Below are 16,860 nucleotides of genomic sequence, written 5' to 3'. Positions count from 1 at the left end.
CTCTTCATGAAAAATACAAGGCTGTTTTGGGAAGCTTTTCATGGGAGATATTAGGCTTTATTGGACGCGCTTCACCAGAGATATAAAACTTTTTTTTTGTGATGAGAATTTAAATTAGTTGATATTTATCTAAACAATCTACTCGCATAAATACAACAGACCAACAGAAGAGACACAACAGACCAACAGAAGAGACACAACAGACCAACAGAAGAGACACAACAGACCAACAGAAGAGCCACAACAGACCAACAGAAGAGACACAGCAGACCAACAGAAGAGACGCAACAGACCAACAGAAGAGACACAACAGACCAACAGAAGAGACACAACAGACCAACAGAAGAAACACAACAGACCAACAGAAGAAACACAACAGACCAACAGAAGAGACACAACAGACCAACAGAAGAGACACAACAGACCAACAGAAGAGACACAACAGACCAACAGAAGAGACACAACAGACCAACAGAAGAGACGCAACAGACCAACAGAAGAGACACAACAGACCAACAGAAGAGACACAACAGACCAACAGAAGAAACACAACAGACCAACAGAAGAGACACAACAGACCAACAGAAGAGACACAACAGACCAACAGAAGAGACACAACAGACCAACAGAAGAGACACAACAGACCAATAGAAGAGACACAACAGACCAACAGAAGAGACACAACAGACCAACAGAAGAGACACAACAGACCAACAGAAGAGACACAACAGACCAACAGAAGAGACACAACAGACCAACAGAAGAGACACAACAGACGAGACACAACAGACCAACAGAACAGACACAACAGACCAACAGAAGAGACACAACAGACCAACACAACGAAGACAACAGATCTCCCCAACAGACCAACAGAAGAGACACAACAGAGCAACAGAAGAGACACAACAGACCAACAGAAGAGACACAACAGACCAACAGAAGAGACACAACAGACCAACAGAAGAGACACAGCAGACCAACAGGAGAGACACAACAGACCAACAGAAGAGACACAACAGACCAACAGAAGAGACACAACAGACACAACAGACCAACAGAAGAGACACAACAGACCAACAGAAGAGACACAACAGACCAACAGAAGAGACACAACAGACCAACAGAAGAGACACAACTGACCAACAGAAGAGACACAACAGACCAACAGAAGAAACACAACAGAGCAACAGAAGAGACACAACAGACCAACAGAAGAGACACAACAGACCAACAGAAGAGACACAACAGACCAACAGAACAGACACAACAGACCAACACAACGAAGACAACAGATCGCCCCAACAGACCTACACATAGGCTTCCACTACTGACTCCGCTACGTGACTACTACTCCTCCCACTGCTGACTACTGCTTACTCCACTACGTGACTACTACTCCTCCCACTGCTGACTACTGCTGACTCCACTACGTGACTACTACTCCTCCCACTGCTGACTACTGCTTACTCCACTACGTGACTACTACTCCTCCCACTGCTGACTACTGCTGACTCCGCTACGTGACTACTACTCCTCCCACTGCTGACTACTGCTGACTCCGCTACGTGACTACTACTCCTCCCACTGCTGACTACTGCTGACTCCGCTACGTGACTACTACTCCTCCCACTGCTGACTACTGCTTACTCCACTACGTGACTACTACTCCTCCCACTGCTGACTACTGCTGACTCCACTACGTGACTACTACTCCTCCCACTGCTGACTACTGCTTACTCCACTACGTGACTACTACTCCTCCCACTGCTGACTACTGCTGACTCCGCTACGTGACTACTACTCCTCCCACTGCTGACTACTGCTGACTCCGCTACGTGACTACTACTCCTCCCACTGCTGACTACTGCTGACTCCGCTACGTGACTACTACTCCTCCCACTGCTGACTACTGCTGACTCCGCTACGTGACTACTACTCCTCCCACTGCTGACTACTGCTGACTCCACTACGTGACTACTACTCCTCCCACTGCTGACTACTGCTGACTCCGCTACGTGACTACTACTCCTCCCACTGCTGACTACTGCTTACTCCGCTACGTGACTACTACTCCTCCCACTGCTGACTACTGCTGACTCCACTACGTGACTACTACTCCTCCCACTGCTGACTACTGCTGACTCCGCTACGTGACTAGTACTCCTCCCACTGCTGACTACTGCTGACTCCGCTACGTGACTACTACTCCTCCCACTGCTGACTACTGCTTACTCCACTACGTGACTACTACTCCTCCCACTGCTGACTACTGCTGACTCCGCTACGTGACTACTACTCCCACTGCTGACTACTGCTGACTCCACTACGTGACTACTGCTCCTCCCACTGCTGACTACGTCTGGCTCCCACTGCTGATTGGCCCTCCAAGCCGCCTTCCTAATTACAACCTTGAACAAGTTACAGGGGCAGATTAGGTGGATGATGCCGGGGGAACTTTTCCGAAAACTCTGAAAGCAATTTTTTAGCATTTTATTCCTCCATGTTTCCAAAGGTATCAAAATAATTTGACATCCTTTGATCACTGGGAATAATTTGTAGTGATGTAATATCTCGTTTTCTAGGAAAATACCTTTGCTGGAATAACTATTATATTATTACTTATGGACTTCATGGAGGGATGGCAATGTATGGATTTGTGACATTTGTAGAGAATTGATAAAATTAGGCTATAATTTTTGTCTGAGAATTTGTTTAATTCTATTTGATATCCATCGGTAGCCGATGTTATTTGACCTCATTTATCTTCTAGTGATATAATTTTCCTACAGTGCTTTATGTATAAATTCTATACATTGTTCATTTACTTAATGATGGGCCGTCAGGTTCAATCCCTTCATGGGGCTCGATGTAACTACCACGGAAGAGGATACTCACATTTGAGTATCCTCAAATTGAGTATACATTTGAGGGATACTCACGATACCCTTTTAGTTCCGGGTTTAGCTGCTCATAATCTTCATTGACAAAAATGACTGATACTGTTATCATTTTTGTCCTGCTCTCTTAAGTGATATCAAATCTATTTTTATCGCTATCATTATTACTCCAGTTCGCTGCCTATTTCCCAACGACTTGGGGTGGACGGTAGAGCGACGGTCTCGCTTCATGCAGATCGGCGTCCAATCCCCGACCGTCCAAGTGGTTGGGGCACCATTCCTTCCCTCCCGTCCCATCCCAAATCCTTATCCTGATCCCTTCCCAGTGCTATATAGTCGTAATGGCTTGGTGCTTTCTCCCTGATAGTTCCCCTTCCCTTCGCTGCCTATTTCTATGTTCTTAATCATTGTATTTATCTTTGCCAGGACCAGATCCAGAATATTATTATTTCTGGTAGGCTTGGTAACTTATTGTGTCATAAATGATCTTCCTTTCAGTATCCTGTGTTTAATGCCTCCTCCCTTTCTCCTCCCCCCCCCCCCCCGAGGCTCAATTCTCCAACCACACAGTTCACAGCATCATGATGCATTTATTTATCCCAAATTGGTTTACTGTCCGGCCCATTTAGACCAAGAGGGTCTCTATGTTACTGTAATTGGGAGTTTTTCGTTTCCTTCATTCACTGCTATCTAGAAAGATATAAAGAGACTCAAATCTATCAGTAAGGAGAACACAAACATAGAACGTGTATTGAATACAAAAGAAGACTTGAACGAACTCTTTAAAGATACTTAAACTGCAGTTCATGGCGTCAAAGTGACAAATGCAGTTTAGCGTTGATATTCCTTACTCTAGGGGGAAAGAAAACGATGTTTAATCCCCCGTCAATAAGTTATGCGTTGATGTAGTTGACCAAGTTGTGTGAGAGAGAGAGACTTGGGTGTGGACATAAGCAGTGCCCTGAGGCGGTGACAACAAAGCATCACTTTAAGAAATATGGTAAACAGGGCAGCTGGGATTCACAAATCCCAGAAAACGCTGGGAAAACAGAAACATAATTCTATACTGGGGGACATGCAGATGCTCAACGGGAACTCACACAACACAAATGATCAAACTGTTTTTTTCTATGTCAAATGACGTTTATTGGAAGCTCTTCCCCCGCTTCTTGCTGCTGTGCTATCTCCATTAACTACTACTGGATAAGTTTAGATTTAGGAAAGACTTGGGTAAATACTGGTTCAGAAACAGGGTTGTTGATTTGTGGAACCAATTACCGCGTAACGTGGTGGAGGTGGGGTCCCTCGATTGTTTCAAGCGCGGGTTGGACCTGTATATGAGTGGGATTGGGTGGTTATAGATAGGAGCTGCCTCGTATGGGCCAATAGGCCTTCTGCAGTTACCTTTGTTCTTATGTACTTGTTTTCCGCTCCTACTTCCTTGTCCACATCGTCCCACCGCCATCCCTCCTTCCCTCTTTGTCCTCGTATGACTTCCTCCTCCATATTCTTCGTCATTATTCATCCTCCATGTTATTCATCACTGCACTCTCTTTACCACAGTTTTCTGTCTCCTCTCTTCTATCAATTCCTGTTTATATTACTCATCAGTGGCTTGAATATTAATATAATATGAGTTCTTTCATCCGCAATTGTCATACCCTCAAGCACTGACGATCTAGTTTTTTTGGAACAAAAATGATTTATCTAGCTATGTTAAAACAATAATTGTAATTAGCTGTCAGCTGCTTCTTTATAACATCCAAATTATTCTGATTCACATATCAGAATGTCGAAGTAAATTTCAACAACATATTTTATTCCTATAATTGTGTTTAACTTTTGTTTTCTCGTATTGTAATCTACTCTCTCACACCTGTATTTAATAGCCAATTTTTCAACAAATTAATCACTCACAAATTTGCTTTGCCACATATCTTTCCATTATAAAACGCGACCTCAAAGAAAAGGTTCAGTCACAGCCAACACATATTATGTGTTGGCTGTAAGCTCCTTTTTTTTCGTCCACAGTCGTGAGACTATTAATTTTATTTAGCAATGTGATCCGTATTTACCAGAGGAATAAGATGCAATTTTGTCTCAATCCCCAACGAAAAGTACATTGTATTTACATGTGCAAATTTATAAATATCAGCCTACAAAACACCTGAAAATAATTTACAGTAAATATTTATATGATGAAACATACAACAAAAACACACAATATCCTTGTAAATACAAATTTCTGTTCGTTAAGGTTTCATTCAGGTGTTTAATCATAGTTAAAGGAATTTAACAATGTGTATACCATAATATCGAGTCATCAGTTGATGATTAATGGTTCCGAGTCTAATAAGGCGGCCAGGGGAAACGGGTAAACTCAGAGAACTATATTACCATAAACAGGTGAATTACGAAAACCTAACATGAGTAAATTCCGAGAACGCGAAGAATGATAAACAGGTAAACTATAGTAACTGGGGATACTATGAAGAGATAAATTTCAAGAAACGGTAGAACCATCATCAGGTAAACTCAGAACCCCCCCCCCCCCGGTATACCATGAACAGATTTATAATATAATGGTGACACAAAGCTGTCGTGCGAATGATATATAGAAGGCCATATTTTCTACTCTCCAGGTGATATACGGGTCTTGCCAAACTCCACCGGATAAATTATACCTGGATTTACTTCTCATGTTTATTTTAAAACGCCAAGCATTATTCCTTAACCTCTCTACGTGACGCACCGTGACTGAACCTTTTCTTTGAGGTCGCGTTTTATAATGGGAGACATTGAGCGTTGTTAATGAGGAGGTAAACACCGTTCTTTTCACAGTGGGCTTCGATCTGAGGGCCAGCAGTTAAGGATTGACGGACAGACATTCTCCCTGGTGGTTTAGCTTGTTATGCTCCGCCTGCTGGCCTTGTTGTGTCGTTTGGTGTGATTATAGCATAGCATGGTCTTCTGCTTGCTTACTAGTGTGGTGTATACAAGTATATTTCCTTCGTGTATACACTCAACACAGAAGTAACAAAGAATAACAAATTCTAGCATTTGTATACTAGAATAGTGTATATTAGCTTTGTGTATACTAACATGGAATATACTAGCTTGGTGTATAGTTGCTTGGTGTATACTAGCATGTCTGACGTGTAACTCCTGGTCCCTATTATTTTCGTCTCCCATTTAAAAGCTATTTGCTGATGCGGACCTTCTTTGTGCTCAACGCAAGCACCAACCATCTGTATTATCATAAACAGTTAGATTGATCAGGAATGAAGCGTTCAATGGGTTTAGGGCAATTATTGATATAAAGTAGTACATTATTTTCGTATTCGTTGCCCAAGATGCCGGACTGACTATAAAGATGTGTTCTGATTGGCTGAGACTCGTCAGAGATCTGTGACGTCACGGTTCCAAAGTGGTATACACCAATCAGCAGAGGCTTGAAGGCTGTTAGCTCGTCAGGTAAATGAATAACAATGACATCATGAAGTGATTCAGTAGCTCAGTGGAGTGGTTCTCATCCTGTCGCCAGGGATCGATGCCGTCCACAGCGTTTGGCCACGATATCATGTTGGAGATATCCTGGTGAGAAGGCAGGAAGAGAATTATGAATTAGCGGTATATCAGTATGGCTATATAGCACACGGAAGGAACACGATGACAGACTTGGAGCAGAGATAGGGTGACGGAGGGAATGAACGATGCCGTACCCCTCGGAACATTGGGTATCGAACGCCGACCTGCAAGAAGCGAAGTCGTCGCTGTACCGACTAGTTGAAGTGGATGAACGCGTTCCTCCAGTCGCCCCGCGGCAGGTACATGACACTCTGCTCACCAGACCAGAGGACGTCACTGGCGTCGGAAATTTCAGCGACTAAAAACTGTGAACACCGAGTAAGAGTTCTTGGCACAGCCTCATATTCAACAATGTGTCGATTCGAAGGCTTCTAAGACACCTGGTCTATGATGAAGCTGGACTGTGTGAGCTTCAGTGAACTTGAGGAGCTCAGGGGGACGGTAGGAACCCTGAATATTTTGTTAACTAATTAGTGTAGAGACTATGGGGAAAATCCCAGAGTAACTGATGATTCTTAGTGAAGGTAGGAGCAGCATGACGAGCCTAGTACAATTGTTGGTGGATATGGTGCACTGTGAGACACAGAGGAGAAATTAATTAATGTGGTGCAGATTCCTTTGCTTAATTAAGAGTAACGAGAAACAGTCAACGGCGGAAAAATTAGTTTACGTACTGAGGATTATTTTCCTTAATAGTGATAAATGAGACCACGGTGCCAGCGGTGATGAAGTCAATTACCGCAATTAATTATTCTAATTAATTTCGGTACACCATGAACAATTCAAAAGAGTATGAACAGAGTTTTGAGTTGATTGAATGTCCAGGCATTAGACCCTTTACACCTGCCGGTATGAGATACCTGGATACCTGCAATTACCTTATTCACTCTCATGTTCTTGAGGACCTAAGTGTAATGAGTATTTATGTGTAATGTGGTTGGCACATCATCCGGAGTTACACTTCGGATGATGATCCTCAAGACTCTATAGTTGTTAAGTGGGTCTGAAGTGCTGAAGCTGTGTTATCCCGCACACTGACGCCATCACACTAGAAGTAGATGACTGCCTCCTGTCAGCCGGCTTAGAGAGCTTTTTCTTTCCATAGATCATGTTTAACCTTTCGTTATAGCCTACTGTTTAGGAACATACCTATTCCATTTTCGTTCTCATTCCAATATATTGATTTTTTATATCGCACTTCCATTCTTCATTATCACTCCCTCTAACCTTTGTCACACGTAAACAAAGCATTACAAATTGTCAGCATAAGAGAACAAATTTAAACATTCCTCTTTTGTTTGTCATTTATCACCCAACACCCTCCTTCACTACCCACCCACCCAGCTGTAGAAGCCTGACCTTGAAGTTTTGGGTGCAGAACCTTGATGTTTTGGGTGCAGAACCTTGATGTTTTGGGTGCAGAACCTTGATGTTTTAGGTACAGAACCTTGATTTTTTGGGTGCAGAACCTTGATGTTTTGGGTGCAGAACCTTGATGTTTTGGGTGCAGAACCTTGATGTTTTAGGTACAGAACCTTGATGTTTTGGGTGCAGAACCTTGATGTTTTGGGTCCAGAACCTTGATGTTTTGGGTCCAGAACCTTGATGTTTTGGGTGTAGAACCTTGATGTTTTGGGTGCAGAACCTTGATGTTTTGGGTCCAGAACCTTGATGTTTTGGGTGCAGAACCTTGATGTTTTGGGTGTAGAACCTTGATGTTTTGGGTGCAGAACCTTGATGTTTTGGGTGCAGAACCTTGATGTTTTGGGTGCAGAACCTTGATGTTTTGGGTGCAGAACCTTGATGTTTTGGGTGCAGAACCTTGATGTTTTGGGTGCAGAACCTTGATGTTTTGGGTGCAGAACCTTGATGTTTTGGGTGCAGAACCTTGATGTTTTGGGTGCAGAACCTTGATGTTTTGGGTCCAAAACCTTGATGTTTTGGGTGTAGAACCTTGATGTTTTGGGTCCAGAACCTTGATGTTTTGGGTGTAGAACCTTGATGTTTTGGGTCCAGAACCTTGATGTTTTGGGTGCAGAACCTTGAAGTTTTGGACCCGGAAAAGAACGTCCTTTATCACAGGGCGATTTTGATCTTCGTTTATAGGAATTTTTGATAATTGAATCAAATCTTCTTATCCCTTTATTGGCAAAATATAGAATTGTCTGTATCCAACAGAAGTGAATGCAAACGATACATGCTCTAAAATGTCTAAAAGTAGAGTGATGTGGCACTAAATTCAATATAATAAATGCATTATTCAACACTTAAAAATAGTTTATAAATGTCTAAATGCACGTCAGGTCAAGTATAATCATTTTAAGTACCCATTACCGTTTAATGAAAATAGGAAGAGGAATAAAACATTTCAGAACCCCAATTTAAAATAGGAATGCACGTCCATATGAACCAACCGGAGAGACACTAGGCTAGTGATTAATTGGGGCCAATTTTGACTTACTATTCCCTCCCTTCCCTATTCCTTCAATTATTGGTAATTGAGAATTATCGCATTATAATTCCTTCCTTGGTGTTACACTATGTTCTTTAATCCAAAAAATAAAAAATTAATATACAAAATTGCATTCCTTTCTAGCATTCAATAAAGCATTGGATTTGAGATATCAATAAACTTTCATTTCCTATCCACAAAAAATCAACAAAATCGGTGGTACATGCACACAGAGGCGACCTCGCAGTTTGATTGTTATTTTGAAGCAGTCGTAAATAAAGAGACAGATGTTGGAGAAATAAAGAGACAGATGTTGGAAAAGTAATGACCTCGTAAATTCTGTTTCCCCAAAATGAAATGTTTCCTGTCTGTCTGTGTAGTGAGGATTACAGGAATATTTTCCCCATGCTGGAGTAACTATAGCGGCTTGGCAGTGGGTTGTGAGGAGAGTGTTCTACTGATTTTTTCATCTTATTAATAAAATCACTTGCAACTATAACATTAAGATATTTCAACAATATATTTTATTAAGATATTTAAGATTAAGATATTTCTAATTGTTATAAAACTGAAACAATCACACTATCATCTATTTATTTGAAAAAGCCTGAATACTCGAGTATCATAGTATAATTAAAGCATTTGAAAGAGGGATTAAGAGTTGGAGCTTCAGCTTTATGGAGAAACAATAACCTTCAAAATCCAGGTCAACATGGAACTGGAAAACCCCCTGTGTTTCACTATTACTGATCCACTATGACAAAATTACAGAATAATTGGAAGAAAAACAATATGCATATGTGGTATATTCACGGAATTTGCAAAGGCATTTGATAAATGCGACCATGGAATGATTGCCGATAAATTGATATCAATCAGAATAACAGGTAAAGTTGGGTGATGGGTATTCAGTTTCCCTTCAAACGCAATGGAAAGATTATCAGTCATTTAAACAAATTCAAGTCCAAGGACAATGAAATGCACTTTACGTCAGAACAGTTCTTGAACCTTCACCTTTTTCTTTCTCTTATCAGATATAGACAAAAATATAAGTCGCACCTAAGTGTCATCCTTTGCAGACGATATAATAATCAGCATGAAAATGTCTTTTGTAGAAAACTTTGAAAACTCCAAGCTGATATTAAAAATCTTTGATTGGGCAACTGAAACTAATATGATTTTTAACAGTAATAAGTTTCAGATACTTAGGAATGATAAAAGCAAATTAGAACTTAAACGATAAAGAAAATACCGGACACACTCAGACCTCATAGAAAGAAAGTAACATGCAAAGGATCTGGGAATAATGTCAGATGACCAAACGTTTAGTGATCATAACCAAGCAAAATAAAATCAGCCAGGAAAATGATAGGATAGATTATGAAAATCCTCAAATCCAGGGATCTGAATACAGTGCTCCTGCTGTTGAATTCAATTATGCTTTTCAGCTTGAGTACTGATCGGTACTCACTTCCCCTATCAAGCAGAAGAGATTTTTGAAATAAGAGGGAATACAGAGAACATACACGGCTCGCATAGACACGATAAAGCACCTTCATCAAAGACTCAATCTACAGACAAGAAATGGCTGAATATGGCTCTTCGTTTATATATTCCCTTTGTAATGGTCACTATGGTTTGATCAAAGCCAGACATAACAAATACAACCAAAGGCTCCACTATGGCCCAACTGGCTAGAAGTAGACCTAGTCTACACAGCCGAGGTCATGAGTTGTCGCGCCGAGTTGGGAAAACCTTGCCAGTCCATCATATGGCATCATTATAGCCCCTTTTGCTTGGATAGCTCTAGCCTATTTAGCCAAGATCGTCAGTAAAGTCACGGGGTTGGGTGGACCTGACTAAGTGAGCTAGGCTAGGCTAGGCTAGGCTAGGCTAATGCCTCACGTCAAGATTAATGCAACCCATTTTCTCGTGGTTTTCCTCTGGCTCATTACTTCTCCACGTGTATAAATATACAAATAATATAATTAGAATTATAATATACATTATACATGAGAGAACACGGCACACATAATAAAGGAAATAACTCAAATATATTAAGTTCAGATAAGTTAAAAAAAAAGAAGCGTTTAGTGTCTATTTAGCTTTCTTTAGTTAAAGATAATATAAATTTTTTATTTTTCGGTGGAAACGGTTTGCTAGGTGAGTCTGGAACAATATTGGAGCATTCTCAAGGTCAGCCTAGAGCGTTAGCTCCAAATATGTAATATACACAACTTGGAAACATTTTTGTCAACTATTTTGCAGGGCGACGAGAAATTATGGGATGGCTTGTCGAATATTTTCCGCGCGAGGCGTAATTTAAAAAAAAATGATTTTTTTTTTACTTTTTATCAGTTTGGAAAGCCTTTTTTTTTGGGGGGGGAATAGAAATATGAATTTTGTGACAAAAAATGTGCAAATTAATTCTCTTAGAGTATAGATACCGCATGAATGAGCCCGCGTGATGTGGCTGCATAGTTAAGCCAGCATTTCTTTATGGCATGGGTAAGCCAGCTTGACGGGGCCACATGGGTGAATGGGTTGCATTGTCAAAAGTCACCCATACTCATCACACACTCTGCCCATCAAGTTCAGTGGAGCATCAATGACCATGTCAACGTTATTAATGTGACAAAGTTGAGGCTATCATTTCCGACTTACACAGAAGCCTCCATGGGCGAATATGAATTGCGAATCAGTCTAAAACTCCACGTGAAGATAATTTGTGTAAATATTATTGGTTATTGAATGTGGCATATTTAGATTGGCAACCGCGATAGTGTGATTTTAGGTAACTTGATTTTTGACCTCTTGTCACCAGTCATTATTATATATATATATATATATATATATATATATATATATATATATATATATATATATATATAAATAAATAAATATATATATATATATATATATATATATATATATATATATATATATATATATATATATATATATATATATATATATATATATATATATTTGTAACCCTGGCCAGTAGACTGTCTCGTTGAATGTCATCTTGTAGGTGTTGACACATTTTAAAACCTCAGAGTGTCTTCTAGTTTTATTTTACACATTCAAGGTCTCATAGACTGTGTTTACGGGGGAGGTCTGAGACAGACAGAGACAGAGAGGCCTAGGACAGACAGACAGACTGAGGAAGATCTGAGGTAAACATAAATAATCTGACCCCTGGAAAAAATGTGCCTTTTCACATAGTTGTAATATATTTTAATACGTTAAGTTCATTTTTTATGGAGGCCTAATGATTCTTTCTCAATTATTTTACCACTTAATGAATATTCCTCCTTGAATAGATCATTAGGGAGTGATGTTATCAAGCTTTATAATTAATTCTCTTCCCCCCCCTTTATTGGTACTATTAATTATGCAGGTTATCGTAGTTTTATGTAATAAATTAAGACTGATTTTAGTGTATAATTAAGACCCGTAATTTTCAATGAACTATCCGTATTCCGTATTTTCCAGCATATAAGATACGCCTAATTTATAAGGTTATTTTGTGATTAATAAAACAAACACTAGGCTTGGAAGTGCAGTACCAAGTGTGCTGTTTCGAATCCTGCCTAAGGCTGCTACTGATTTTCTAAAAGAAAATAGTTAAATATTTTTCATTATAATTTTTTTAAAATTATCGAAATGTGGTTTTACATGTTAATACGATATGTATTGAGTTGATGGCGAACAAAAGGCTTGTGCTCTATCCTCAAATATGGTAATTAAGGAAAACCAATATAATATTTAATTTTACTGTTTGAATATATATGCCTATGTAACAGTGGTCGACATTCCGGGAAGTAACAGCCTGAGCAATCATAAACTATCTCAGTTAATTTATCATAACAAATATGATTGATAGAATGTCTGATAGAAAAATATGATAGAATGATAGATAAAAATATGTTTGAATGATAGATAAAAAATATGATGATAGCAATATGTGAAAGATTTAGTGATGAATACAAATTGATGCTGACAGGTTTGCTCTGGCTGCATCCGTCGACATATGTTTTATTAGTAGCAACAGCCATTAACAGGTGTTTTATTAGTTGCGACAGCCATTAACAGGTGTTTTATTAGTAACAACAGCCATTAACAGGTGTTTTATTAGTAGCGACAGCCATTAACAGGTGTTTTATTAGTAGCGACAGCCATTAACAGGTGTTTTATTAGTAGCGACAGCTATTAACAGGTGTTTTATTAGTAGCGACAGCCATTAACAGGTGTTTTATTAGTAGCAACAGCCATTAACAGGTGTTTTATTAGTAGCAACAGCCATTAACAGGTGTTTTATTAGTAGCAACAGCCATTAACAGGTATTTTATTAGTAGCAACAGCCATTAACAGGTGTTTTATTAGTAGCAACAGTCATTAACAGGTGTTTTATTAGTAGCGACAGCCATTAACTGGTGTTTTATTAGTAGCGACAGCCATTAACAGGTGTTTTATTAGTAGCAACAGTCATTAACAGGTGTTTTATTAGTAGCAACAGCCATTAACAGGTGTTTTATTAGTAGCAACAGCCATTAACAGGTGTTTTATTAGTAGCAACAGCCATTAACAGGTGTTTTATTAGTAGCGACAGCCATTAACAGGTGTTTTATTAGTAGCGACAGCCATTAACAGGTGTTTTATTAGTAGCGACAGCCATTAACAGGTGTTTTATTAGTAGCAACAGCCATCTTGAGAGATTATCTTGAGATGATTTCGGGGCTTTAGTGTCCCCGCGGCCCGGTCCTCGACCAGGCCTCCACCCCCAGGAAGCAGCCCGTGACAGCTGACTAACTCCCAGGTACCTATTTACTGCTAGGTAACAGGGGCTTTCAGGGTGAAAGAACCTTTGCCCATTTATTTCTGCCTCGTGGGGGAATCGAACCCGCGCCACAGAATTACGAGTCCTGCGCGCTATCCACCAGGCTACGAGGCCCCCTACGAGCCATCAACAGGCTCATGATATATGTTAGTAGGTGTTTGACCTTACTGTTATTAATACCTGTGAGAAATAACAGTTAAACTACTGATAAGGAGTGATGTATGTGTGTGTGTATTTACTATTTACGCCTGCAGGATTGAGCTGTTAGTTCTTGGACCTCGCCTTTCTGACCATCGGCTGTCTAATATTATGACTCCCTACCTATTTTTCCTCTCATATCTACTATCACATTTACGTATCTCTCACCCCCAGGCTGTAGCCCGTAGCATCTGTCTAATTCCCAGGTTTCTAAATCTTAGGTGAACAAGACATGAGGTGAAAAGCTCTTCCAATTTGTTTGTCTCCTTACCTTGAGGTGCTTCCGGGGCTTAGCGTCCCCGCGGCCCGGTCGTCGACCAGGCCTCCAAAATAACAACCAAGTTCCTAATTACTGCTAGGTGAACAGAGGCAACGGGTGCAAGGAGACGCGCCTAGCTGTCTCGCCCTGCCCAGGATTGGGGCAGGGGGCGAGACAGTCTCGACAATCCCGACAGTCTCAGTCGGGAATCGAACCCAGTTTCGTGGTCTGTGTGTGTGCTTGGTTAGATATGCTTGTAGAGTCTTGCGCCAGCTCCACGACCACGCCTCCATCGTCAGAAATTCAATAGAATGACCATATTAGCTCGGGTTATCTTATGATAACTATAGATATATGCGACCTAAGACTCTTTCATCTAAATCTGTGCCTCATTTGTCTCAAGTTTGGTCTCGTGACCCGTCGTTGAGATGTTCTTTACCTTGAATAATGCTTATTTGACTGTTTAATTTATTACTCAAGAATTGGTTTGGTGCCTAGGGCCGCTCTCCATCAGTTTCGGGAATAGCACCACCCAATATCAGTTTAGGACCAATTACACCCACTCCACCCAGACTAACAGTTTCCTGTCTAGTCCCACTCACCACCAGTTTCAAAGGTCATGAAGAGATAATGATATTAATGAGCTTTAATAGAGTGATGTAGTCACTGATATATATATAAATATATATATATATATATATATATATATATATATATATATATATATATATATATATATATATATATATATATATATATATATATATATATATATATATATCGTTTGTAGAATCCCGTAAACAATAATGTAAATAAGTTCTAATTAACATGATATAAATAATGATAGAATAATAATAGATACTTATATATAATGATAGATAGTTCGAAATAATGATAGTTCTAAATAATGATATATAGTTCTAAATAATGATAGAAAATTAGTCAGATAAAAAGTCAGCCAAAAAATACTGATTTATTGGTCAAATTTAGTATTGTTGACCACCTGGTAGTCAGGTAACAGACTTTCGTACTGAATGGCTATTAAGTAAATGATTAAAGAAGTATTATGATGACTGATGAAAACACACAACTCACGATGATTATTCAACACCCTTGAAAAAAAAAACCCAGACTGTAAGTGTTGCCATCACGAGCTCATTATTCTCGAGAAATTATATCTGAAATGAATGAATTTTACTAAATATGCTAGTTGAAAGTATAGTTACATATGCGACTCAATATATAAAGAGATATATAATACGAATATCTTACATTAGTTATTAAAGGTAGGTAATGTGATGAAATTAATGATGAAATGAGACCTGGCAACTGAGATGGCGCCAAAAATATGATTCGGGTTCAGCATTGTTTACGTTCAGTGGTCGTCCAGCCTTCACGGGGTGGGTGTCGCGCTCGGCCCAGGAACACTCTCTTCTATAGAGGTACAAATACACTGAGGTGTACTACGTTTCCTGATATATATACACTAGAAATCTACTTTAAATTAGAAATGCCCAGTTAGGTTTGGTACAAGTGAGAGTCTCAACAACCACGTGGAGGTTGTTTCTCTTCATGCAATGATTGCAATGGTTGCAAGCCTCGATCAGGACCTGATTAACCCTCAACTGAATGGCTGTGAAGACGATTCAGTTGATGGTTAATCAAGTCATTCACGCTCCAATATAGTTAAAACTTTTTGACCTTAGGCTATGTATATTGTTCTCGGTAGTGCTAATTAATCAGATATTAACACAGCACTACATCAAATTTCTGATTTTACAGGTGTGATTGACACGTGACAGGATGCGTGAGCAGGTGATGATGATGGTGGTGGTCATGGTGATGGCTGGGGGCGTCTTAGCGACGCTGAAGCCACCGGAGAGGTCTTACAAGATCCTGATGCTGTTGATGGCATCTCCGCCCAGCCATCGCAACGTCTTCGTGCCCATAGCCGAGGCTCTGGCGGACCGGGGTCACCAGGTGGGGTCACTTGGGGTCATGGTGGTGGTGCACGTTGGGGCGTACTAACACGTGCCGGTTGCACGGGGTACGAACCAAGACATACATACACTATGACACACGTATGACAGTTTAAAAGCAGCAGCTTAATGGATGAAGAGCTTTTCAAGGAATATTTATCACAGTGAGTCTGTATATTCTAAGATGGGGATTTAATGTTCACAATTTCATTAAAGTTGTATTGTCCAGAATCAGTACTGGTGTGTGTGTGTATGTTTAGGGGGGGGGGGGAAGGGGGAGTACCGCTCTCTGAATACATCTATCTGCGTTATCCCAGCGGTTTTGTGTCAATGAAAGTGAGCTACAGTGACTCAGCTTAGCTAATATCATTCCTGTGAAACTGACCTTGAAAATATTTCTATCAATATGGAATGCAGTTGCGTTATCATTCCTCAGATATGCTATATATCAAAGGGCGCCCTCGCCCCTGTTGTGTAGGGTCAGATATTGTTTCCTATCTCCTGCTTGTGATGAGATGTATTGATAAGAATGATTAGATTTTGTTAAGATATACTTGCTGTGTAACCCTCACAGTGCTGAAATAGTCATTTGCTCTTTTTTTCTCTCTCTCTTGATTTGTTAATTATTGATAAATATATTC

General features: G+C 40.0%; 2 protein-coding genes across 5 annotated transcripts in view; both read left to right on the top strand.

Annotated features, from left to right (window-relative positions):
• LOC138353837 (histone-lysine N-methyltransferase, H3 lysine-79 specific-like) overlaps positions 1-1,369 on the top strand; it is a 45,917-nt gene extending 44,548 nt beyond the window's left edge. The window contains exon 6 of the mRNA XM_069307256.1: positions 160-1,369. Within this exon, the coding sequence (XP_069163357.1) occupies positions 160-1,369 (1,210 nt within the window). The remainder of the gene's footprint in view (positions 1-159) is intronic.
• A 14,248-nt stretch (positions 1,370-15,617) lies between these two features.
• The window catches only part of LOC123766929 (UDP-glycosyltransferase UGT5), a 12,333-nt gene continuing 11,090 nt past the window's right edge, over positions 15,618-16,860 (top strand). For all 4 annotated transcript variants that reach the window (XR_011223318.1, XR_011223319.1, XR_011223320.1 and 1 more), the window contains exons 1-2: positions 15,618-15,682; positions 16,023-16,220. Coding sequence is in view for 1 of the 4 variants with exons in the window: in XM_069307425.1 (XP_069163526.1) it covers positions 16,044-16,220 (177 nt within the window). In the remaining 3 variants the exon portion in view is untranslated. The remainder of the gene's footprint in view (positions 15,683-16,022; positions 16,221-16,860) is intronic.

This window comes from Procambarus clarkii, chromosome 60, assembly GCF_040958095.1.
Source record: "Procambarus clarkii isolate CNS0578487 chromosome 60, FALCON_Pclarkii_2.0, whole genome shotgun sequence".
NCBI classification, from domain to species: Eukaryota; Metazoa; Arthropoda; class Malacostraca; order Decapoda; family Cambaridae; genus Procambarus; species Procambarus clarkii.
The sequence above is the reverse complement of the archived record's forward strand: the minus strand, read 5'-3'. Positions and strand labels throughout refer to the sequence as shown.